This window comes from Zootoca vivipara, chromosome 1, assembly GCF_963506605.1.
Source record: "Zootoca vivipara chromosome 1, rZooViv1.1, whole genome shotgun sequence".
NCBI lineage: Eukaryota > Metazoa > Chordata > Lepidosauria > Squamata > Lacertidae > Zootoca > Zootoca vivipara.
This window is the reverse complement of record NC_083276.1, coordinates 65,606,036-65,632,725: the sequence shown is the minus strand read 5'-3', so window position 1 is coordinate 65,632,725 and position 26,690 is coordinate 65,606,036. Positions and strand designations below refer to the sequence as shown.

Here is a 26,690-nt window from a genome sequence, read left to right as displayed (position 1 = left end):
AGCCTAGGGCCTGCCGATCAGAAGGTCGGCGGTTCGAATCCCTGTGACGGGGTGAGCTCCCGTTGCTCGGTCCCTGCTTCTGCCCACCTAGCAGTTCAAAAGGACGTCAAAGTGCAAGTAGATAAATAGGTACCGCTCTGGCGGGAAGGTAAACGGCGTTTCCATGCGCTGCTCTGGTTTGCCAGAAGCGGCTTAGTCATGCTGGCCATATGACCCTGTACGCTGGCTCCCTCGGCCAGTAAAGCGAGGTGAGCACCGCAACCCCAGAGTCGTTTGCGACTGGACCTAATGGTTAGGGGTCCCTTTACCTTTACTGGTAAGCCAGGTGTCCCTCATCTTATATTTGTGCAGCTGGTTACTCCTGTCTAAGTGTAGAGTCTTACACTTGTCCCCATTGAAATTCATTCTTGCATGTATGTAGCTCTGCATATATGGAGCTCTACTCACTGCTACTCTATAATTTAGATCTATTTCTTATATATTCTGTCCCTACTGAGATTCATTTTGTTGGTTTTGGCCCTGTTCTCCAATCTGTTAAGGTCATCTTGAATCCTGATTCTGTCTTCTGCACCAGTAGTTACCCCTCCCAGTTTTATGTCATATGCATATTTGATGAACAACCCTCAATTCTTTCATCCAAGTCATTTATAATATGTCAACAACAATGGGCCCAGGACAGAACCCTGTGGTGCCCCATTTGTCATTTTTTTTACAGAATGGCAAGGAATTAGTGAACACTCTTTGGGTTCAGTCAGTCAACTAGCTACAAATCCACCTAACAGTTCCGTTGTCTATTCCACCTTTTACTAGCTTCTCCACAAGAATATCATGGGGAACTTTGTCCAAAGTCTTACTGAAATCAAGATACACTACATCCGCTGCATTTCCCTGATCCACTAAGCTATCTTTCAAAAAGAAAGAAATGAGATTCATCTGGCATGACCTGTAATCACAGTATCATTTTGTAAGTGCTCACATATCAACTGTTTAATGATCTTTTATAGGACCTTTTCTGGTATCAATGTAAAGCTCACCAGTCATTTGTTACCTGGGTCTTTTCTCCCCCCCCCTTTTTTTTTGAAGATGAGGTCAGCATTTGCCTGCCTCCAGGCTACAATGACCTCACTAGTTCTCCAATAATTTTAAAAGATTATAGATTATAGATTATAGAGAGGCTCTTTGATTACAACTGCAAGCTCCTTTAATACTGTTGGGTGCAGCTCATCAGACCCTGGAGATTTGAATTCACAAAACTGTCCTACAGGAGAAGGAGCTTGCCAGAAGTCTGTGAGGTTTTTTTTTAAAGAATCAAGTTAGGTAATTGCAAGGGGCCTGAATGCATTTCCTTCTCCTCATGTTTTCCCCATTATTTCTTCTAGCAGAAGAAATTGCTCCTCTCCTCCCCGCAAAGCATCGCTGGATAAATCACTTCCCTATGAAACCGAGTGCAGCTTGTCCTGGGAAACTATTTCAGGGCAGAAGCCACTCAGAAATCTCAGTGCACATATGGCTTGTGGATCAGCCTGCTGGATTAGTCAATGATATGTTTCAAGTTTTTAGTGATTGGTATACCTGTTTTGTGCTGCATCAAATACATGTTCTTAGCTACAAAAAAAAAAGTCTCAAGAAGTTGAGCACCTCAGAATTGAAAGGACTGTTATCTTTCCTGGTTTTTCTTTTCTTTTTTTGTTAGAGAGACTGGTTTTCCTCCTCATTACCAGCTTATGAGAGCAGATATGCTGAGAAATGATAGATTCCTCTTCTAGGTATAATCTTTTGCAATCAAAGATAACATTACGATATTGTCTCGAATTAGAGCAATCTTTGAAATGATATAATAATCTGCTGCAGACAACGTAGGAACCTTTTACTTTGATCGGAAGAGGGATAAGGGTATAACGCTGGGGAACTAGGAGCGATTAATTCCATGCAGGTTTCTGTTGCTGTTCCTGAGTAGGGTAGCTTGATTTAAACCAAGTACATTTCAAATCAGCAAGAGAGGAAACCAATTTTCATCAATGATTCAAATCAACTCTCCCATGTGTTTGCCCATATTCACCTGTATTTCCTAGACCAGGCATCCCCATACTTCAGCCCTCCAGATGTTTTGGACTACAATTCCCATCTTCCCTGACCACTGGTCCTGTTAGCTAGGGATCATGGGAGTTGTAGGCCAAAACATCTGGAGGGCCAAAGTTTGGGGATGCCTGTCCTAGACAAACTCCTCCTTGGCCCTGCATCCTGGTTTATCCTTCCATCCGGACTTACTCTAAACATAAACTGGGAAAAAATTATACTCAAGATTTTGCCAATGTTTGATTGCAATGATAATCCAATATTTTTCTGTGATTATGATTACCTTGACATGGTTACTATGTTTAATTAATTATACCTAGATACCTCTGTTTGTCCTCTAAGGAGCTCAGGACAGTGTATGGGGCTCGGTCCCGTATACCTGAAGGAGCGTCTCCACCCCCATCGTTCAGCCCGAACATTGAGATCCAGCAGCAAGGGCCTTCTGGCGGTTCCCTCATTGCGAGAAGTGAGGTTACAGGGAAGCAGACAGAGGGCCTTCTTGGTAGTGGCACCTGCCCTGTGGAACGCCCTTCCATCAGATGTAAAGGAAATAAGCAGATATCTTATTTTTAAAAGACATCTGAAGGCAGCCCTGCTTAGGGAAGTTTTTAATATTTAATGCTGTATTGTTTTAACACTCGATTGGAAGCTGCCCAGAATGGCTGGGGAGACTCAGCCAGATGGGCAGGGTACTACTACTACTACTACCGGTACTACTACTACTACTACTACTACTAATAATAATAATAATAATTACATACAGTTCCCAGGCAGGCTCTGCTTCTGGGGAGCATTTAGGGTGAAGCTGGATTAGCTTCAGCAGTAAAACTGCACCATATACCTTCCAAGAGTTATCTGCGCTATTTGCTGGAGGCCATGCGGGTGCCACTGTGGGTTAAACCACAGAGCCTAGGGCTTGCCGATCAGAAGGTCGGCGGTTCGAATCCCTGCGACGAGGTGAGCTCCTGTTGCTCAGTCCCTGCTCCTGCCAAACTAGCAGTTCAAAAGCTCGCAGTGCAAGTAGATAAATAGGTAAACGGGAAGGTAAACGGTGTTTCCGTGCGCTGCTCTGGTTCACCAGAAGCAGCTTAGTCATGCGGGCCACATGACCCGGAAGCTGTCTGCGGACAAATGCCGGCTCCCTCAGCCAGTAAAGTGAGATGAGCACTGCAACCCCAGTGTCGTCCGCGACTGGACCTAACGGTCAGGGGTCCCTTTACCTTTACCTATTATTGGGCTGCTCTGTTACAAAAAGCCCCTTTTTGTATCAACGGCTCAGGGTGGCCAGTCTTCTCCTGAGGGCATTGCAAGGATCCATCTAATCTCCATGGTGAGATCATATAAACATTGAAGTGGGGGCCTAACTCCTCATGGGAACTCCTCAGTTTTTCATGGTAGGACAAGACTTGCCTATTTACATTGCCTTCTGGTGACTAGTGTAGGGGCAGGGGGAAAGATGTTTAAGTGGATAATCCCTTGGAAAGTGTTGACCAAAATAATGCCCAAACCAGTCCCAAATCAGAATTAAAATGCAATTGGTTATATGGTAAATATGTTTTGGGTCAAAATACATAAAATACCATTCCTTTTGAAGTTTGAAACAGCCAAGATTTAGAGTGGAGTATGGTCAAAATGTGTTTTGTTTTCTTTTTTTTTTTTTAAACATACTTTTTATTAATTTTACAAAATACAAAAAAACAAAAAAACGGTACATACTTAAACCCCTTTTCCACCTCCTTCCTACCCACCCACATGGGTCCTCCCCTGCCACAGAAGTATCCCATGTTTGTGAACAGTCAGAAATGGTCCATTTTATGCTTGGATTTCTGTCCTCCTCCCCCTCCCCTGACCCCAAAGCCCCCCCCTGCCACCAGGGAGCTCCAGCAAACCAGGGCAGTACGCAGGAGGACATCCATCCAACCATCTATTGTTATACCAAAAAAAGAGAAAAATAGAAATAGGAAAAAAAGGGGAAAAAGAAAGGGCGAAGAAAAAAAAGAAAAAGAAAAAAACAATACAAAACAGAAAATTTTTTCTTGCATTCATAGTTGAAAAACCATATTTTATGGGCTTCCCCTCCCCCCCTTCCCCGGTTTTCATCCCTTTTTTATCATCTGCAACAGTTTCTTACTTTATAAAAATACACCTTTGTATCTTATACAACTTATAAATCAATTGTTAACATTTTCATCTAATATTCAAATCACTGAAAATTCAAACTCCCATTTTCTCTTCCCGTGCCTAATTTTTTTTCTCCCTCTATAAGCCTCCATATTTTCACATTTTCCAAAATCCATTCACTTTTAAAACTATAACTATTCTCAATTTAACCTTACATCCCCGATTACCGGCTCCACCCCCCCCAATCCAGCAAATTCCAAAATCAGCAGACCAGTTATAAACCTGTTAATCCATCCTTATAATCACAACATCACTTTCCCTTCACCCCACCCCCTGTTTACAGTCTCTTGCCATCCAGGTCACCATACAGGACCCCTGAATTTCTTCTCTTCTCTGCATATTTTTTCCTTCTTCCCTGTGGGCGTTCTGGAGTTCCAATAATACCAATCGTGCCCCCCTCAAAGACAGGGCACTCCATCCAACTTTTTGTAGAGTAGAGTCATCATTTTTTTCATGGTGTGTTTCATTTTGTGTTGAATCATCACAGTCCTCATCTTCATCTTTTCCTTCCCCATCATTGTCATTCTCACATTGCTCTTTTTCAGTGTCAAAAGCTTCATCTCCTAGAAAATCATATTCCGCCATCACCTCCTGAAATTTCTGCTGTAACTCCTGTCGTCGTGTCTCCTCTTGACATAACTCTATTCTTGTTTCCCACATTAAGGTCAAAACAGACCGCTGGAACTCAGGGGAACACTTTTTTGTTGACATATTTCAGTCCTGCCAAGGTCAAAACTTATCACGTGGGGTGGAATATGATCACAGTTTATTTTCTCGACTCCATTTTAACAAGCTGGCTGCATTCTTCAAGTCTTGTTAACAATAAAGTTCGAACTCACATTTCACAAGCACTTAAGCCAAAAAAGAAATTCCACAAAGTCCAGAAATACAAAGTGAAGTAAAAATTGACTTATAAATCCTGATCAACTCACTGAATTGCCTAGGCTGCCGGCTCCCGAGGGAAAGAAAGGTTTTTCTTAGGCTTTACCTCATTGCTGCAGGGCAGTCATAAACCACAGTCTCTCTCCCCTTTTCACCCTGCATCAAAGGGGATATTCTCTTTGATGCCTTTGAGGGATCCTTTTGAATTACAAATCTTCTGTTTATGGCTTCGGGTTTCTATTTACTGTCTCTTTGTTGCCGTGGGGGGGGGTGGCTTCCTTTTTTCTCCCCTCTCTCCCAGACCAAATTGTTTTATAATCCAAATCGTGAGGTTACTTACAGTCTTTTCCAATCGTTTTATTTTCGGAAGAATCCAGCGCTCTCCGCCTTCGGCTTGAAGCTTCTCCCTGCTAGAATAACGTTGCCGCTCAAAATGGCCCCCGCGACTTCTACCCTCCTCGCTCCGGAGCTCTTATTAGAGCTAACCGAAGAGTTGGGGAGTCCGGATTGGGTCTGTGCCGAGCAAATTGCCCTCGGGACGCCCTTCCCGAGGTTCTAAGGGGCGCAGCGTTGCTCTCGCTGCCCTCCCCACTCCTAGCAGAGACGGGCCGTCTCGGAGACGAGACGAAACCCCGCCGATCGACGCTGGCGCTGAATCCGGAAGCCCCCAAAATGTGTTTTGTTTTCTGTCCTCTATAATAAATCAGTTCTGTTTTCCTTATCACACAGCTCAGTTGAAAGGTTCATGAGCCCTGGCAAGATTCCACATATTTGATAGAATGAATTTTATGCTGCTTTGGAGAGTACAGAACAAGGAGTTGAGGCTGCATTTACAGTGTTTGAGAACAACCTCAGGGAAACATAGGGAAACGATAAGTAAAATATGCAAGAGTTCTTGGTTTATATTGTTAGCTGTCCATAACTTTAGTGCCTGAATCACATTTGCAAAAGACTATAAAGCTGTAATATCTTAATTTGAAAACAGTGTGCTGTAAAAATGTCATTAATCTTGAGTTTTTCATCAAGGAAGTTTCCAGTTGGGTTATGGCTCCTGCTGAGACTCATTTGCACTTTTTTGGGGGGGACAGCGTGTCCCACAATCAAAATAAATATCAGAATCCCTTGATCAATTTGTACAAACAAGGCTCAGCATAATAGATCAATGGCAGTGTATCCGAAATTAAATCACTTTGAACCAATTTCCATCTGAACAACAAAATGAAGAATGCGTATGGAAAGTACAAATGTGCTGAAATTCTGCTCTGCATGTAACTAATTCAGATGCTCTGCTGTTAGCCTGAAAAGTATCCAGATAAAAATGTGTGTGGACTTCATAAGATTATAGTATCTTGGAGGAAATTAACTACTTTCTAATTTGTGAAACCAGTTTTGTTGCTTTGGTCAAATTATTTACTTGTGGTTTTTATCTTGTATTTTATTTCGTGAACTGCCCTGAGATACTTTGATGAAGGGTGGTATATAAATTTAATAAATAAAATAATAAATAAAATGAATACAGTAGCATCCAGTGATACAGCTCTCACCAGCAAGGATCTGGTTTTGTTGTTTTTACTGCTGGTTAAATTGTTAACCTCCCTGTAACATTTAAGAAGAAATGTCTGCCTGTTAGGAATATTTAACAGGCTTCTGAGATTATAGGTTTCAAAAATTCAGGGTCCATACATATTTCTATCGTGGAATTAGTGCCATGGATATTAAGAGAGAAACAGATGGATGCTTTGAAGCCAGAGGTCTCTCATCTAGTGCATAATGCATCATTTCATTGACTGCGAAGTTACCGTAACTTTGTATATTATGGCTGCCAAATCTTTGCTTAATGATTGGGTAATTGCTTATGGATTGTTGCCTGTTTGCTGTCATAAAAATTCCTCTCCCCACATCCAGTAGATGCAGGGGTGGTGACACTGCTCCATATAGTCTTACCAGAGGTTTGGGAGGTTAAAATTGCTCCCTTAGGCTTAACAACAGTAGGAATAGATGCTTGTAACAACAAGAACAACAACAACTTATACCCTGCCCATTTGGCCGGGACTCCCCAGCTTGACAGAATAGGTTTTGAGGACAGAAAGTAGGGAAAGTAGAATTATGATGACAGTTTCATGCATGAGGGGCAGCAAGGAAGCGGGAGACCTTAAGCAGCTGAGGATGGCAGAGCTCCAAAGTTATCCTAAAATGTTTTCCTTGTTTGTGGATAACCTCATGAGACAGCTGCTGGTGCAATACTGTGCAAAGAGAGGAGAGGAAAACTAAAAGGAGAGTACAGTAGATGAAAGCCTCACAAAATGCTGTGGCCAGACCAGGCTTCTTCAAACTCAGCCCTCTAGATGTTTTTGGCCTACAACTCCCATGATCCCTAGCTAGCAGGACCACTGGTCAGGGATGATGGGATTTGTAGCCTCAAAACATCTGGAGGGCCAAGTTTGAGGAAGCCTGGGCTAGACTGCTGGTGGGGTCACAATACTACCAGCATATAGCGCCAGGGTTTAAAAGTTTGCACCATCTGCCCAAATGCTATCAGGTGAGGTTTAAGACTACGGTGTTAAGCAGTATATAAACTGCTGAAGTAAGTAATAATGAATAAATATTATATTTTTCTACAGCTCCACAGTCAAGAGACAAATATGTGGTTCCCCAGTGGTGTAGTAGTAAACTTTAAAAGGCAGGAGCTCATCATGTTCCCAATCTCCATGCTCCCAAGGAGAGTTTAAAACGCAATGGCTGTGTTTCAGTTCACCTGTTGTTTAGGAGAGAGCAAATTATGTAGGTTCACCTTTAAATGTGAACTGAATCAAATTTCTCCCTTACCCCTAAATACAATTTATTAGGATCAGCATTGCTGCTCTGCTGCACAGTCTCTTGTAAGCATGTTCCATTGATCTATTTCAGACTGCACAGATTCAGCTTGTAAAACACACTGGGCCTCAATAACAAATTCCCAACTAGCTGAAATGCAGCCATTTCATTTTAATTAGAAATGCAGACAATTTTGCAGAAAACTACTACTTCAAGAATGAAGTAGGAATCTTATGAAAGGAATGGAAAGGCCTACCCAGCCTCTACTTGGTTATTTCCTCTTTCTGTGACTTTTTCTATACAGTGGTACCTTGGTTTAAGTACACAATTGGTTCTGGAAGTATACTTAACCTGAAGCGAACTTTCCCATTGAAAGTAATGGAAAGTGGATTAATCCATTCCAGATGGGTCCGCGGAGTACTTAAACTGAAAGTACACAAACCGAAGTGAACTTTCCCATTAAAAGTAATGGAAAGTGGATTAATCTGTTCCAGACGGATCTGCGGAGTACTCAACATGAAGCGTACTTAACCCAAAGTATGGGTGTAATTGGTTCCAGAAGTCCGTACTTAACCTGAAGCGTACTTAACCTGAAGAGAACTTCCCCATTGAAAGTAATGGAAAGTGGGTTAATCCGTTCCAGACGGGTCCACGGAGTACTTAAACTGAAAGTGCTCAAAAGCACGGCAAAGTGCAAGTAGATAAATAGGTACCGCTCCAGCGGGAAGGTAAACAGCGTTTCCGTGCACTGCTCTGATTTGCCAGAAGTGGCATAGACATGCTGGCCACATGACCCAGAAGCTGTACGCTGGCTCCCTCAGCCAATAAAGTGAGATGAGCACCACAACCCCAGAGTCGTCCACGACTGGACCTAACGGTCAGGGGTCCCTTTACCTTTAAACTGGGCAACAATGTAAAGAGGCAGAAAATAAAATCTCAAAATAAAGGGGGGGGGTCATACTTACATTGGTGACATATTCAATATCCTTCCAAAGATTACACTCCCTGGGAAAGTCCGACAACTCTAAAAAATTATCCACTATCACTTGGCCAATCAAGTCATGCCTGGAGAATCGGTCAAAGTCATATACAGAGAAGTGGAGTTTCCTCGTGCTCAAATCATTGTAAGGAACAGGAAATAAAAAAACTTCATCAAACACTGGGTTTAGGGTCTTTCTATGCACTTTAGTCTGCTGTTTTGTTTTCCTATCTGGAAGTAAGTAGATCTTGACATAGGGGTCTGAAGTCCCAGAGAAGTCCTTAGCTGGCAGGTTGACAGCTTTGTGAATCTTCACTATCAGTTGCTCCAAGTCACAATCGTATTTCACAATAAAGTTGAGCTTCCCACAAGATTTGCTATTGTTCCTCCTCCCATCATCTGTGTCCACCGATCTTTGCTTATACAGCTCTGGCTTGATGCGCCCAATCCCTGTCAGCTGCTCCTGCTTTTGGATCTGCTGGATGTTGAAGTCTGGGTTTGAGAGATTGAGCTGCCTTCGGAATGAATTATGCCTTGAATAAAAACAACAAAACAGACTTTATTAGACAGGTGGGATTACAGCATCTCTACAGTGTTAAAGGAAATAAAAAATATATATAATTTAAAAAAATGAAAGCTGAAATGATTTTGGACAATTAAGAACATTTTTAGATATAGTTTCCCCACCACACCACTCATCCATGCAACTCATAACAGTCGTTGTGGACTTCTTACCAACCATGCTTCTAACTTGACTGCATCCTCTTTCCAATCACCTGCATCACCTGGGCAACAGGTAAGTGGTTGGTGGTGCTTCCCCTCCTTTGAAATTTCCTCTATCCCTTGATGGTTCCTCTCACTGTAACCTAGCTGGAAGCAAATTTTACATTGCCTCTTGGTCAAAATATTAGTCTAATTCATCCTTGATCCCTTCCACAATTTATGTGGATACCACAGCTTTCACACTCAGTTTCTGACTATGGGGTCTCATGCCCTGCTGCTGCTGCTGCTGCTGCTGTGTTCTTCCAGTTGCTCCACCTATAAAGGTCATCCATCTGTTCTAAATCTTGCCAGAGGTCAAAAGTGCTTTGCTACTCCCCAAATGCAGTGGTACCTTGGTTCTCGAACTTAATCCGTTCCGGGGGTCCATTCGACTCCCGAAACCATTCAAAAATCAAGGCGCGGGAGCTGATTTGTTTGGGAGCCAAGCCTTCAAGTACCAAGGTACCACTGTGCATAGGAGTATAAACATGTGCGCATTTATCTACTCAACGCACCTTATGGTTTTTATTACCATAAGATGTGGTATAGCCATGATACTAACAGCTTTTGAAAGGCGGGGACAAGTTTATGATAGATGAGTGTAATAATTACTATTCATTATGATAATAAAAAAATTGACCGTCTAAGGTGCTCCATTGGCAGAATCCCTGTGGAAGAACTTGCACAATTGGGATCCCTGTCTCCTCTCCCCAACTGTACCTTAAAACTGGCTCAGGAGGGAGGTCAGGGGGGAAAAAACCCAGAACAGTGTGCCAGGGAGGAGAGGGAGGTCATTCCATCCTGCAAGCTGAAATGCTTTTCCAGATCATGCGTATCAGCACAATGTGGAATTTCACCCCATGTGTTGCGAGAGATAATATACCTTTGTTTACCAGATGATGGGGCAAACTGCAGAGGAAAGCTTTCTTCATCACGTCTTGCTTGTGAGGTGGTTGGACACAGTCAACAAGACTGAGCTGCACTGGGTGAGCCATAGATCTGATACAGTTCAGCAGTTTTTTATGTTGACTCTGCCCCACCATCATTAAAGGTAAAGGGACCCCTGAACATTAGGTCCAGTCGTGACCGACTCTGTTAGCTCTCCCATATTTTACATACACTCCTCTTCACACAGTTTGGTTCAGTCAGTCTTCCCCCTCGGTGATAAAATAGCAAAAAAATGTGTGGGGCTCTACGGCTGCTACGGCAACATTTGCAAAAGTACATGCCATTCAAGTCTGACTCTAGTACTTTCACTAATTCTCTGCAATATTACTAAAAGCTTAACTGTTCCTGAACTGTTCCTGTTATTTGGTGGAAGTGCTTAGTCAGCATGCTCAGCAATTTTTTTATTTTTATTGAGAATATGAATTTTTGAATACAAGTAAAATAATGTTAGTAATGATGATAAAGAAGCTTACAACTAATAGGTGAGTCAGAATGTTTGTATAGATTTCTTAAATCAAACGTCTATGTTTATAATACTTTTCAGATCAAGGTGGAATCTACACATATATAAAAACTGTTCTGAAAATGCTCCTTTTAAAAACTTTTTTAAAAAAATACATTGAATTTTCCATAAGGCTCACCAATGCCATCTAGTGTCACATTGTGTATTGCACTTAAAACACACTTAAAACGTTTTATTTGCAGCTGTAAAGCTGAGTCCCAACTTATAGCCGAAACTGTATATAAGGAAGAAATGTGTGAAGGGTGATTTCACAAGCCCTAAAATTGTGTTGAAATACATGACTTTTACCCATGTTATGAAAACACCCTGAAATGCATTTACCCTCCCCTTTTTGTAAAAAGGAGGAAGAGGAGGTGCCAAGCAGCAATAAATGGGATGGCATAGTGTGGACGACTTACTGATTTGCAATCCTTTGGAATGTTTTCCATCTTTTGAAGCACTAGCTATACCAAGGCTGACCAACACACTTACTGACACACAGCTGCAAAGTGTCAAGGGGTACCAAAGAGACTCTGCCTCCCTTGCTTCACACGGGATGCTGATTTGTGACCCAGTGTGAGGAAGGTGGTCAGGCAAGCCTCAGGTGGTTGGAGAAAATGAAGTGATCCCCTCGGTTCCTTCCCCTAAATCCCACTCTGAACACAGTAAACTGTAGTGGTCCTTTCTTCCTTGACTTCCCCTTTCCTCTGGCCTTTTATGTTTGATCTTCCAGCCACACTGGTTTGCTGGCTCCTTTGTCTCGATTGCAACCAGGCGTTTACTAAAAATCCTCTCTCGGGATCATGGGAACTGGTGAATGAAGGCAGGGGATGCACTGGTTGCCCATCTCTCCCCTTATCAGGAATGCTATCTCTAAATTAGTCTCTGATGCCTTCTTCCTTCCCCATCAAGAATCCTGCTCCTGCATTTGATTAAGCAAACACAAACCTCCACCTGTGCAGTCCTTGGTGATCAAGGAGCCTGTTAGGTAAGGGATACTTTTTGGCACAGTAAAGCTTTTTTACTTTGGGGGCGACTCTGTTCCTTACTGGAGCTACTGACCGTGCAGAAGGAGTTGGCTCCGTGATCTGTCGATGCATCCGAACATTATGCACACAGTTTTCCTTGGTCCCTGTCTTAGCGTCCAAAGGGATGTCAGGGGATGTGTGGCTAATCTTCATGGAAGAGTCGGGGTAGGTGGTAGGTTGTCCCAAGTAATCCTCACTATACTCGTGGTCATTGGTCTCTGTGTCTGTATAGTTCAGGGACTCCTGTTTGTCTTTGTTTCCAGGCAGGCCACGTTCTCGCCAAGGAACCCAACACAGCTTCCAGGACACAAACAGAGACACCCCAAACAAAGCAAGTCCACATGCTGTGACAACTAAGGACAGTAAACTCACTGTGATATCTGAAAAGAAGGAAAATAAATACATGTTAACACTGGAAGGAAAAATCAGTTCTAAGACAAGAGACTTTAACAGAAATAAACCTTGGATTAAGGGCGGTATAGCAATTTAATAAATACAACCATTTTCTTTGTGCATAGAAGCTGCTGTGTAGCCCACAATTTTGGTACTGTTTTCCTTCCCAACTCGCCACTCAAGAAAAAAAGACATATCATCGAACTAGCACAGGACTTTGTGATGCTCACCGAATGCTGTTTTACAAGACACATTGTTTTATCATCCAGACTTCAAGAAAACCTAATGCCTCTGCTTTATGTATCACACTTGTCTCTGTCTCTCCTGCTCCACTATTTCCACCCTTCCTCCTCCTCTCTCCTATTCTGCAGGCCCCTTTGCGCACACACCTTGTTCTCCCTGCACAAATGTAATGCCTGGAGAGAGTAGGGGCGTAGGAAGGGGGTGGGGGGGGCGCCCCGGGTGTCATCCTGAAGGGTTTGACATTCGGCATGCCCCGCCCCCCCCGGCTGCCTGTGACTCCAAGCCCGGCAAGTGGCAAAGCAGCGAGTGGCAAAGGTGCAGCTCTCGCCCTTCCCCCGGCTCGCTGTAGGAGAGGATCGCGGTGCCATACCGAGACCGGCCCCTGGGGAGGATCGCGCAGCCGCACTGATCGGCCCCGTGGGCGGATCTCCCCGCCCTCGGGTGCATGACATGTGTGCCGGTCCAGGTTCCAGAGCACCCAGCTCTGCCCCTGGGAGAGGGAACATTGTTACAGCAGGAAAACAAACAGAATAAAAGCTTCTGCCATGGATTATAGTTTTTAACACTGTTTACAGTTGATCTGTTTCATACTGCCATCATGGTGCATCTGCTGCAACAAAACATGTCTCTACAGCCACAGCAGGCTCCGACAGTTTGACTTCACTCCCAAAGGCTCATTCCTCCATTGTCTCCTGAGACAGATGGATGCCAACTGGCATTCTCTTGGAGCCTAACGGATGGTAAGACAAAATATAAAGATTTTACATAAATGAAATAATAAAAAGCCTGTTTCCCTTTTTGTTTTGTGTGTGAGTGTCTCACTGTACACACACACACACACACACAGAGAGAGAGAGAGAGAGAGAGAGAGAGAGAGAGAGAGAGAGAGAACATCATACAGCCTTCAGAAAATGTACTGATTAACAGAGAAGATGTTGCTGAAATTGTGAAAAGTAGCTGTTTCTCTTTTCAAAACAGCTGCAAGAGCGCAGATGCTTTTTGCCACGCAGGACTATTTACCCTTTTGTGGATAACAATGTCAGGCTTTTATTTGGGTACTCATTCACAAGACCCTCAAAGAAATTTTAGTGGGGACCTCCCAAGGCAGTACAACAACCCTTGCTAGTGACTAAGCGGCAACAGAAAGAAGAAAGGCATTTTGTATTGTACATGGTAAGTGGAAGTCAAGAGTATTTCCATGTTTCCAAAAACCCGATGGCTATAAGAACCCAAAGTCTATAATTTTGAGTAACAACCATCCCTCCTTCAAATTGTTCTTTAACCTGGAAGCCTCCAAATGGCTCACCTGTTCTGCTGCTTTTTTCAGCAAAGCTTTACCCTCCTATTTTCCTGGGGCGTTCTAAGTCACAGGGAACTGACATAATAATAATAATAATAATAATAATAATAATAATAATAATATATTTATACCCTGCCCATCTGGCTGAGTTTCCCCAGCCACTCTGGGTGGCTTCCAACAGAATATTAAAATACAATAGTATATTAAACATTACAAGCTTCCCTAAACAGGGCTGCCTTGAGATGTCTTCTAAAAGTCTGGTAGTTGTTTTTCTCTTTAACATCTGGTGGGAGGGCATTCCACAGGGATAGGCGATTTGCTCACCTTTCACAAAATCCTACTATTATCTTATCTTGTAGCCATGCTGACACATCTGGGTTACTACAGAGAGAAACAGCAAAAAGGAGGCTACAAGAAACAGCCGTTTACAGGGATTTTTGCAGAGCTTCTTAAATAGGTGCTGCACCAAATATACAGAAAACATTCACAGTGAAGCGCTCCTTGGAGAAAGGCAGCAGTGTGGTGGTGGGGGGTGGGGGTGGGGAGAGAAAGAGAGCATTGCATGTATTTTTAAAGGGTTACAGGAGAGCGACTAGTGGCCATGCAGGGCAGAGGAAGGCTGCTCAGCTGCTAAAGTACAACTGAAAATAAAATTTAAAAACTGTGTGGGAAATGAGACTGCTCTTTGATGAACAAGAGCCTGGGAGATTTGTACAACCACAACCACATTCCTGACGATGTGCTCCCTTCCCCCATGATATCTAGGCATGGTGTGTGATGTCTGTAATGGGCAAGTCTTCATATGAACTGTTGAAAGCATCTTCCTTTCTTCACAGATACCTAGGGCTCAAGAGGTGTGATGTTGCAGGTGTGGCCAGGAGGCATGGCCTCCTTCCTGCATCTATATGTTTAAAGGTAAAGGAACCCCTGACCATTAGGTCCAGTTGTGACCAACTCTGGGGTTGCGGCGCTCATCTCGCATTATTGGCAGAGGGAGCCGGCGTACAGCTTCCAGGTCATGTGGCCAGCATGACAAAGCTGCTTCTGGCAAACCAGAGCAGCACACGGAAACGCCGTTTACCTTCACGCTTGGAGCGGTACCTATTTATCTACTTGCACTTTGATGTGCTTTCGAACTGCTAGGTTGGCAGGAGCTGGGACCGAGCAAAGGGAGCTCACCCTGTCGCGGGGATTCGAACCGCAGACCTTCTGATCAGCAAACCCTAGGTTCTGTGGTTTAACCCACAGTTTAGCCAGTGCTTTTTTTTCTAGAAAAATAGGTGCCGGTACACACCACAAAGTTGTTACAGTAAATGCCACACTTTTTAACAACAACAACAAAATCCTTGAGTACCCCCTGAACCCCCACTACTTTTAGCTATAGGTGTGGATGGCAATTTCTGAGAAGGGGCAACTACTGCAATGGAATCGCTAGCTTCTAGAGCAGGCATAGGCAACCTCGGCCCACCAGATGTTTTGGGACTCTAGATGTTTTTGGCCTACAACTCCCATGATCCCTAGCTAACAGGACTTGTGGTCGGGGATGATGGGAATTGTAGTCCCAAAACATCTGGCGGGCCAAGGTTGCCTATGCCTGTTCTAGCGTGAGGAAGAAGGAAAGGTAATCTCCTCTCACTGACTGCTGGGAAACTGTGACCCCCAGCAATAGGAGTTCTACACCAATGGGGCAGCAGTGAGGAGACAGTCGAAGTGTAGGAAGGATGCCCTACAAGAAACTTTGCAAAACGACTCACTATTTCATTTGTTTAATTTTTATTTTCTCTATCGGAAAGGGTTCACAAAGCAGTTAACATTAGAAGGGGAAAAAAACACAACTCAAGCAAACAACAAAAGACGCAAGCTCCCCACCTACAGAAAGCGAGCAAATCAAGAAGAAGTGTGTGTGTGTGTGTGTGTGTGTGTGTGTGTGTGTGTGTGTGTCTGGCAGTGGCATGCGATCAATGGACTAGGCTGGTCTCCCAAATATTCTCAGTAAATTAGACAATTAAATCCTGGTGCCTCCTTCCCAAAGTCCAGGAAGCTCCTGCCCAGCTTAGGGAGGGAGATGTGATGCTCTGATGGGGTGCAAGAGCCCTCTGGCCACCTTCCCAAAGAGGCAGCAGGGCTCCAGCATCTTGTCAGAGGTGCCTACTTCTGAAAGCCCAGGGAGCTTCTGCCCAGATTAGGGAGGGAGGCGCAGTTCCCACACGTGGGATCTCAGGATATCGCCCTCCCTGAATTGCCTTCACAAGCTGGTGCCTCTGGTCCTAACTGTCCCCTACGGAAAATTTCACCGCACACCACTGATCTCTTGAGTAAAATGAAATGCTTTGCTTTTTCAGCACATTCCTTTTTTAATTCCTGTTATTTCTTTTATGCTGATGTGTTTCATAGTTACAAACACACAATTTACTATGACTAAACGGTGCTTGCTGACAAGGCAGTGGTTTGCAAGCAATCCCTTTGATTACTGAGTATATGATTCATACCAGGCAGGCCCTATTCCTTTCACTATTCATAGCTATTAAATCCCTTGGGGCATCCTTGGAGTAGAGGTGCCTCAGGTAATGAGTGTTCCAAGCAGTCGCCTCTCCAGCGTTAAAAGACTCTATTACTATGGAGCCGCCTTCATATTACTTACACTTGTGATTTACCCTCAACCTCACTACATCTTCCTGGGCAGTTCAGCTCCTCTGAACCTATTTATCTAGGCCTAAATATATTCCTGCAGGCTGTTATTTCTTGGCCTGGAGTCAGGAACTTGTACCTCCCTGCAACAGCCCCGGCTGCCCAAATGCACAGAAGCTTCAATGGAATTGTACAGTTTTCAGGCCTTTGTTAATCTTCAATGTAAAGGTGATTTTTTTCCTTACAAGATCGCTTTTCAAAAGAATCACAGCAGTGCACCAGCACCTCAACAGCTGTAAAGGCCACAGCTCAGCTGCATTGACAGTAAACACAATTTTTTGGGGCTATGTATCCCACTTACTCTTGCAGATAATCAGAATCTCCTTTATATCATACAGGAGAGTTTCTATATATTAAGGCAGAGGGGAGGGGGAATATAATTCTACTATCGTAATGCCTGGAAATTCTAATCTTCACCCAATCAAGGTATTTGTCCTATCTCCTTGGAAACTGGTGTGGCATAGCTACTTTGTGACTGCAAGCAGCAGACCATCTTTGCTTTTGCAATGGTTACACGAAGGCTGAGATGGCCTATCAAAGCTTCCCTCCCCCTCCCCTTGTCTTTCTCATTTTCTATTGTGGTACATCAAGGTCAGCAGAAGTAGTTCATGCACTGCTTCAAACCAGTGACCTTACTTTCCCAGGAGAATGCCGTCACTTTGCTGTGTTTAAGGAGGTTTTCAACAATGCTAGGTCATACTACTGTCAGGAAGAAAACATATTTTTACTGACTGCGTTTTTATATGTATCTGTGTGAAATTCAAACTCCTTTCCCCCAACCCTACCCGCTTAAGATCTAAGAGTGTGAGTATCCCCAGAGGTCCAATTTATAGCATTTTGGCTCCTTATGCCTCCCCATAAGGAAGAGTAAAAGCAGTAGTTTAAACTTTAAATGCTTCCACATTTTCAGAAAACACATTTAAGGAGCACAGCCTCATTGTCATCCATTGTTGTCTTTCCCAAAGGAGGGAATGGAAATCAGAAAGGAGAGCGAGTGCTAAAGAGTTACTAAACAGCATTAAACATTGAAGTGGCAGACAACTTAGAAATACACACACAAACAGAGAAAGGAGAAATCTGGATTACAAAGATGCTTTACTTTACCTTAGCTCTTTTGTGTATACAAGAAACGCTGCCTGTTAGTCACACTTATACCCCCCCCCCCCCGGCACTTCCCCAAGTGAGCGGATTCAATGCACCTTGGCATTCCTACCTTCTACTGACAAGCTAATTAGCACTACAAAACACCAAGGATGTACAAAAATGTAATCCTTACAAATAATTCAGTAATTTGCATGCTTGTCATGTGGATCATTGCTGAACATATACAGGACATGTGTGTGTGTGTGTGTGGAGGGAGGGAGAGGAGAGGAGAGGAGAGGAGAGGAGAGGAGAGGAGAGGAGAGAGAGAGAGAGAGAGAGAGAGAGAAAGCTAATACAGTGGTACCTCGGTTTATGAACACAATTGGTTCTGGAAGTCTGTTCATAAACTGAAGCGTTCATAAAGTGAAGCGAACTTTCCCATTGAAAGTAATGGAACGTGGATTAATCCGTTCCAGACGGTCCGCGGAGTAACCGTTCATAAACTGAAGCGAACTTTTCCATTGAAAGTAATGGAAAGTGGATTAATCCGTTCCAGACGGGTCCGTGAAGTACTTAAACTGAAGCGTTCATAAACTGAAACATGGGTGTAATTGGTTCCAGAAGTCTGTTCATAAACTGAAGCGTTCATAAACTGAAGCGAACTTTCCCATTAAAAGTAATGGAAAGTGAATTAATCCGTTCCAGATGGGTCCGCGGTGTTCATAAACCGAAAATTCATAAACCGAGGTGTTCATAAACCGAGGTTCCACTGTACTGTAATGTAATCCTTCTAGGTGGCATCCTACACAAGGAGCTAGTTGTGTATAAATGTATGATGTCCTAAGAAAGGGCTGTGGTCTTCTAGTAAGACTGTAGCACGAGAAAATACAGTCATAAGGGTGGTTGTCAACCCCTTAAAGGTAATCAAGATAAGGCACTGGGCAGCCATAACTCTTGGTGACTTGCCAGTCATTTGAAGCCACCAGTTAGGAGAGTGGAAAAATTTGATGAGATCATCATAGTTTGCATTTATCTGCCTTGGGGGAGAGTGCCTTTGCAGGTGAAGTCAAACTGTTGGGAGGTTGCAGTGCCTGCTGTGGCTGCAGAGACATGTTTTGTTGCAGCTGGGGCAGATGAAGGCGTCCGGTTGTGCTGCTGCAGATGTACCATGGCAGTTCTTCTTTCTGCTCTCCTCCCATTGCTCATCAAATAATATTAAAAATAGGATAAAGCCCAGTAATGCCCTTGCTTAATGGGAGATCCCAATGTCAGCTGCAGACAGACAGAGTGAAAGACTGTTCTGCTGTTCTGGAGGAGCTTTTCCAACAACTCAAAAGGCCATGAGGTCTCAGCTCTTTAATGCTTTGCTTTCTATTCTTGCATAGCAAATAACCCCCTGATAAAGGATCAACTTGGTGTTTCTTTTATTGCATTGAAAAAGAGCCCTTTCCCCTTTGGCAAGACAGCAATCCAACGCAATTCTGGCCTACCTACATTAACTATGAATGGGATAATTTTCACACACACCTAAGCAGTGAACAGCATGGGAAAGGCATAGATAAGAGCAGCAAGTCATTTGGGAACCAGCCCTCATAAACTTTCCACATTACACTGCAGCAAGCTAGTTGTCATGGGGGTGAAGGGGAAGAGAAGCATAGCCAACAGCGAGTGCATCTGTGGAATTGCCAGACAGGTGGAATTGGATATATAGCACAAAATTCCGCTTACCTTGCTTCATGGATACAGAAAACTAACACATCGGCAATACCTAGTGGAAGAAGCCAGATGAGAAGCAAGTAACATTTCTCATGGCCAGGAAGTGAATTTTCAATGGCATTTGCAGCTTTTTTTTTTTAACCACTGCCTCCTATTTCCTGAAACAAGTCCACCCATCCACATGCCCTCCATTCTTTCAGTCTTTCCCCAAAACAATAGGAATGTAAGCAGCTGACTTATATCCTAAGTCAGACCACTGTTTCCTCTGGCTCAGTACTGCTTACACCCCCTGGCAGCAAAACTAGTCCAGGCAACTTTTCCAGTCATCCCTGAAAAAACTGGGAACGAATCTGGGATATTTTTTGCATGCAGAGTATGTGCTCTATTTAATAATTTCACAGCGGATCTAGGGAAAAACAGACCATGGGCAGCACACACCTGTGTAATTATGGTTATTTTGGATAACTTTCTCCGAACCTGGAGTACTATACTGCAGAAAGTACCCAGCCCAGCAATAATAGTACAGCTCAGAATAAAACACTAATATTTTTCTGTAAAGCTAAGTACCATATTTGAAGTTTCCCACTTTATGAGCCAAAAAAGGTTGTCTGCAGATTGCTGAGTTGCTATTGAGTTTACGCCGAGAAGGAAGCCGCTTGTTTGAAAACAGCAAATACATACATGCTGGTCATTTCTCTGCACCTGCTGTTCACCTCCCATTCTGCTTGGATTCAAAATGATATTGAATTTACTATAGAAATGTTAAGCACCCTTTACAAAAAGAAAAGATACCACATACAGACCTCTGCAGAGATTTCTGTAAGAAGGGACCTTTATCCCCTTGAAGTATGAAAAGATGCAAATGTCAGAAAATGTAAAATGAGCTTACTGTGCCAACCCACTGAAAGAGAAAGGGCACTCTGAAATTTATCCACTTTTGCATGAAAAAGGCAAGAAGCCTTTAATCCTCACTAGGGCTAGAATATAAAATTTGATAGGTTACCATGAACTACAGCAATGGGAATACTTTTTATTACTTATTCATGATCTGACTTCTTTATTCACATAGCATCTGTTCTACTAAAAAGGGTGATTGAATAATAATAATAATAATAATACAGTGGAACCTCGGTTTACGAACACAATTGGTTCCAGAAGTCTGTTCATAAACCGAAGTGTTCGTAAACCGAAGTGAACTTTCCCATTTAAAGTAATGGGAAGTTGATTAATCCGTTCTAGACGAGGAAAAACACCCCCTAGAACGGATTAACCGCTTTGCTCCGATGCCTTCGCGGAGGCCGGGGAGCGTTTCCGCGACTGGGCTGTGCAGCCGCGAAAGCGGTCCCCGGCTTCCGGTTGCCGAAGTCACGGAAACGCTCCCCGGCCTCCGCAAAGGCATCGGAGCGAAGCCCCAGCCTCCCCGAAGGTATCCGACGCTCTGATGCCTTTGGGGAGGTTTGGCCTTTGCTCCGATGCCTTCGGGGAGGCCGGTCCTTCGCTGCGGGCCTCCAGGAGGCATTGGAGCGAAGGCCCGGCCTCCCCGAAGGCATCGGACGCTGAGTAGACCTCCGGCACCTCAGTTTACTAACTTCCGGGTTAGGATAGTTCGTAAACCGAAAGTTCGTAAACCGAGGTGTTCGTAAACCAAGGTACCACTGTAATAATAATAATAATAATACTCCACCCATCTGGCTGGGCTTTCCCAGCCACTCTGGGAGGGTTATAACATATCTAAAAACATAATAAAAACATCAATCCTTAAAAACCTCTCTAAACAGAGTTGCCTTCAGATGTCTTCTAAAAGTCAGATAGTTGTTTATTTCCTTGACATCTGAAGGGAGGCATTCCACAGGGTGGGTGCCACTACCGAGAAGGCCCTCTGCCTGTAACTTCCTTTCTTACAGCGAGGGAACCAGCAGAAGGCCCTCGGAGCTGGACCTCAGTGTCCAGGCAGAATGATGGGGGTGGAGACGCTCCTATAGGTGTACAGGACCGAGGCAGTTTAGGGCTTTAAAGGTCAGCACCAACACTTTGAATTGTGCTCAGAAACGTACTGGGAGCCAGTGAAGATCCTTTAGGACTGGTGTTATATGGTTCTGGCGGCCAATCCCAATCACCAGTCTAGCTGCCGCATTCTGGATTAGTTGTACTTTCCAGGTCACCTTCAAAGGTAGCCCACGTAGAGCGCATTGCAGTAGTCCAACCAGAGTATGCACCACTGGCGAGACAGTCTGCAGGCAGGTAGGGTCTCAGACAGGATTAATGCACGATATTATCCCATTGCACCCTATTGCTTCTCACCTTGCAACAAAACAAAACAAAGCAGGATTTTAAAAATAATTGAATAGGTTATAAACTTCTGTCAGATTCTTCCAGGCAAGTGGGTCTATAGGATTGCAGCTATAGGCACCTTTGCTATCCACCGATCCACCACTAATTTGCAATTCTTAGTTATGTTAATCTAGAACAGGCATCCCCAAACTGTGGCCCTCCAGATGTTTTGGCCTACAACTCCCATGATCCCTACCTAACAGGACCAGTGGTCAGGGATGATGGGAATTGTAGTCCAAAACATCTGGAGGGCCGAAGTTTGGGGATGCCTGATCTAGAACCCTGAAATTTGGAAAGGGCAGCAGGCATAGGGACTAAGCACTATTGAACACAATGGGATTTACTTCTGAGTAGAAATGCCTAGGATTAATCTGTCTCTAAAAGTATATTGCTTTTAGAGACTGGTTTTGCAGATGGCTAACAATAATTAAAATGGACAGAACATTTCCAAATGACTATGGAAGCACACATGGAACTTTGAATCAGGCTGTTAAAAGAATTAATTAAAACAATGAAGCTGGTCAACTGCAAAACAAGGAACAGGGTCCATTTTAACTTGCTGCTCTGCCCTGATCCTATATGGTGACACGGAAGCAACATTCTAGTCTGAAGGAAACTCATAAGTAGTTTATAAATCCTTCCTGGGGAACTCTACCAATTGCAGCTCTGTAAGGATAAGATAGGTCTTCCAATGACTCTCCGCACCCTTGTTGTTGTTGTTTAGTCGTGTCCGACTCTTCGTGACCCCATGGACCAAAGCACGCCAGGCACTCCTGTCTTCCACTGCCTCCTGCAGTTTGGTCAGACTCATGTTGGTAGCTTCGAGAACACTGTCCAACCATCTCGTCCTCTGTCATCCCCTTCTCCTTCTGCCCTCCGCACCCTTAACAAACTAAAATTCCCAGGAGTCTTTGGAGGAAGTAACAACTGTTGAAAGGGATTGACAATCTTTTAAATATATAGTGCAGTGAGGGCCCACAATCTAAGTAGACAGGAAGTCTTCCAGGAAAAAAAACTTTGCAATTGATATCCAAGAATACCATGCAGAGAACAGTATGCTCTCCAACCATTTTATATGATCAGTAAGAATTGACTGTACTGTATACTACTACAGACTAGAGAACTGATAGCGGAGGTTTTTTTTTCCTTTTTAAAAAACCTGTCATTTTCCAGTTCTTTCTTCCATTAGATTACAATTCTTACCTAAAGGCCTACTTAATCTCTTCACAGTGATGCTGCCACAGGCAACATGAAGGATACAGCTATTCCTGTCAATCATCTGTACGTTCTAAATAAAGTATAGAGTAACACACCCATTTTTCAGATACAAATCAAGAGACATTGCACACATTTCTTGCTCGTTAGTACTCCTTCGTCTTTCCTTCCAGTCATTTGAACTAACATCCTAAGAAGCAAATTACCTTTCAACTTCTTAATGCAGCTATTACACATACGGTACTTTCAGAATAAGGACAGCATAGTAATTATTTGTTATTTGCAGACGAGTTGTTCCAATAGGAACTCTGTGTATGTATGCCCGATGTTTTTACACAGTCTCAAATTCAGTAGCCAAGTGACAGCAATGTGTAAAATGGATCAAAGTTAATTGTACTGATCAGAATGCTTATTGTGTCTTTTCAACTGACTGACAGTAGGCACTGCCTTGTATCCAGTTAGTGGAGAGAAGACAGAATAATGAAATATTTTTCTTGTATATAATTTTATAAGATCCTGTTGGAAGTGAAACACACATCCATATAAAATCTAGCACAAAGCAGCCCCAATCATAATCAAAGTAATAACAGTTTAGTGCAAACAGAATCAAATGCACAGATTCGATTGTCTTTGCTTGACTATAATGTAACTCAGACAGACAATGAATCACTACTCTTGAATTGTTCTAATCTAATTACAACCACAGGTAGAAGAGTAAATAAATATATATTTGCTTCTGCCCCATCAGAGTGGTTTACAATGTTGAAAACTTGCACCATAAATTTTACAAGGGTAAAGGTTGTAGCAGCTTACTTTGAAAATATAAATCAATACTTGAAAACTCCACACTGGAGCAACAAAGGTGGTCCCGCCCCCCAAAGCTACCTCCCAAATTCTCATATTAAAAGGTGTTATTGTGCTTAACCTCCCACCCAAAGGAGAGATTAAATTCACATAAATGTTATTTTATGGAACGGTTTTTGTTGGTGGTAGTCTATGCATTCTCTTGAGTTCACAGAACTGATGGTTGGTATTTGATCTGTCCAAAGCAAACACCAAAATCCTTGATCATTATATCCTTCATTATAAAATACTAAATTATCACGTTGCATGTTTGCAAATTCATGGAGACTTCATTATATCATTGCCTAAGAGATGGCAGAAACTGGATCCCATTCAAAATGTAAAATTCATGGAGAAAGCCAATATTTATGAATACTTGATTAGGCTGTGAATCTGAGAATGCCATATAAAGCCAAAGCAATCAATGCTAAGTACCCAGCCTAGGAAGGAGACTGAGACTGAGAGAGATAGAATCCACAAGGGAGCTTCCCTCAAGCACTGGGAAATGTGCTAAGAAGCCAGTGTTACCAGCAGAGATACACCAGTATTAGGAATCTGAAAACAAACCAAGTGCATGGGATTTTTTCCCCAAAACAGGTTCAAAGTACCTTTTGCATATAAAATTCTATTCTCCTGACACTACCTTATTCTGCTGTTGAAGGGGATGGATCCTCATTCCTGGTTCCGGAACAGCTGGCTTTGAAAAATGTCATACAGGATAAAACAACCGCCAGCAACCAGGCCAATTTACCTGCATTTTCTGCAACATCCATTTAACCTCTTCTTGTACCATTTCTGAAACACGCAACCAATTAAGCTTTACATAAAAGCTTTCCCATTTAGGGCAGGCAAATTAAGCAAGAGGAACGTTCCCACAGGGAATGTAAACAGCACTGTGATTATAGCTTAAAGAGAGAATCTACAAAATAGGCAGAGATAGGGAAAGCAATGTTCTTGCGTCACTGATACCCACTCGTAGTGACTGGGCATGCAATAAAGCTCAGAAATGGGGCCTGTTGGTGTTCAAAAGCTTTATTTCCCTCTTTGTCACAGTTACTTTCAGAGAAAAATTGGAGTAGCAGTTCTGCTAATGGCTGAATACTAATTACAGGTGGGATTCACCTAACCAACACGTCAGCTGAAGGACTTCCTGCTTGTGCAACATGGATTTCCCTCCCCCTCTGCCCTCTGTGTGTCTGAAATTGGCTTGGGGGGCTGGGTGGAGAACAGGGTTCAGGGGAGAAGGGAGGGTCGTCCCATCTGGCAAGACTTGTGCAGACAGAACTACTGGAAAAATGAAATGTTGAATTCCACCCTATAAGAATTTCCAATCCCCAAAATCTTACCTGGCATTGACCTTTTGAGCTCTTACGTAAGCTGACAAGTCACACTGAATCCCAAATTCTTTGTACAGGTGCCTTGTAGCAACTGGCAGTTAGAGGCCCCCAGTAAACTTTGTATGTGAAGTAGCAGTTAGGATTCAGCTAGAGCTGATCTTTTCACCCCTCGTTGTTACTGTTGTTTACACATGGGTATTACCTTTTATATATATTTTTAGGGACGCAGGTGGTGCTGTGGTCTAAACCACTGAGTCTAGGGCTTGCCAATCAGAAGGTCGGCGGTTCGAATCCCCGCAACGGGGTGAGCTCCCATTGTTTGGTCCCTGCTCCTGGCAACCTAGCAGTTCGAAAGCACATCAAAGTGGAAGTAGATATATAGGTACTGCTACAGTGGGAAGGTAAACAGCATTTCCGTGTGCTGCTCTGGTTCGCCAGAAGCGGCTTAGTCATGCTGGCCACATGACCCGGAAGTTGTACGCCGGCTCCCTCAGCCAGTAAAGCAAGATGAGCGCCGCAACCCCAGTCATCCATGACTGGACTTAATGGTCAGGGGTCCCTTTACCTTTACCTATTACCTTTTTTAAAAATCCTATTTTTATATTAACACAACATTTAAAAAGATTTTTTCTGCAGGCTTTGATTCTCCACAGCCACAAACCAATTATTCTTTACAAAGTCTAAAAAAACCACCCCACCAACATATTAGAAGTACATGCAAGAAATGATTACAAAAACCCAATGGCAGCTCAGTTGGTAGCGCATGAGATTCATAATATCAGGGTCACAGGTTCAAGACCCATGTGGGGCAGAAAGATTTCTGCTTTGTAGAGTGTTGGACTAGGTGACCCTCATGGTCCCTTCCAACTCTACAATTCTATGATTCTATTATTCCCCTGCCAGTTCCCTCCTCAAAACAACAAACCATTGCAAAGAGAGGGCATTAGCAGTAGGAAGGAGCCCCACCTCACTACCTCAGACAGACATTGCCACACCACACCACTCTTGATGTTAACCTTGTTGTCTTGAGCATGTCCTACTGTGGGCAAGGTTCAAACCATAGTTAAGCTATGAGCCATCCAACTGCAAACCATGGCTTGCCAATTTAGAAATCACCAAAAGTCACAGACTTAAATGTCCTGAGAGAAGGCAAGAGAGCCTTCACCATTCTACTGGGATTTGAAAAGCAGGCCACCGTAGCCCTAAAGAACAATGATATTTTACCAATAATTTTATTGCATAAACTGCTTTGAGGGTTTTTATAATAAGGCAGTCTATAAGTATGCCCTCAAAGGAGAAGGAGACAACAGAGGACGAGATGGTTGGACAGTGTTCTCGAAGCTACGAACATGAGTTTGACCAAACTGTG

At 43.3% G+C, this 26,690-nt stretch overlaps 1 protein-coding gene across 1 annotated transcript in view; it reads right to left on the bottom strand.

The window, feature by feature from the left end:
* LOC118088509 (synaptotagmin-9) overlaps positions 1–26,690 on the bottom strand; it is an 89,343-nt gene that overhangs the window by 31,470 nt on the left and 31,183 nt on the right. Inside the window, exons 2-3 of the mRNA XM_060281923.1 lie at positions 12,207–12,552; positions 8,919–9,465 (exon numbers count right to left, since the gene is read on the bottom strand). Coding sequence (XP_060137906.1) covers positions 8,919–9,465; positions 12,207–12,552 — 893 coding nt within the window. The remainder of the gene's footprint in view (positions 1–8,918; positions 9,466–12,206; positions 12,553–26,690) is intronic.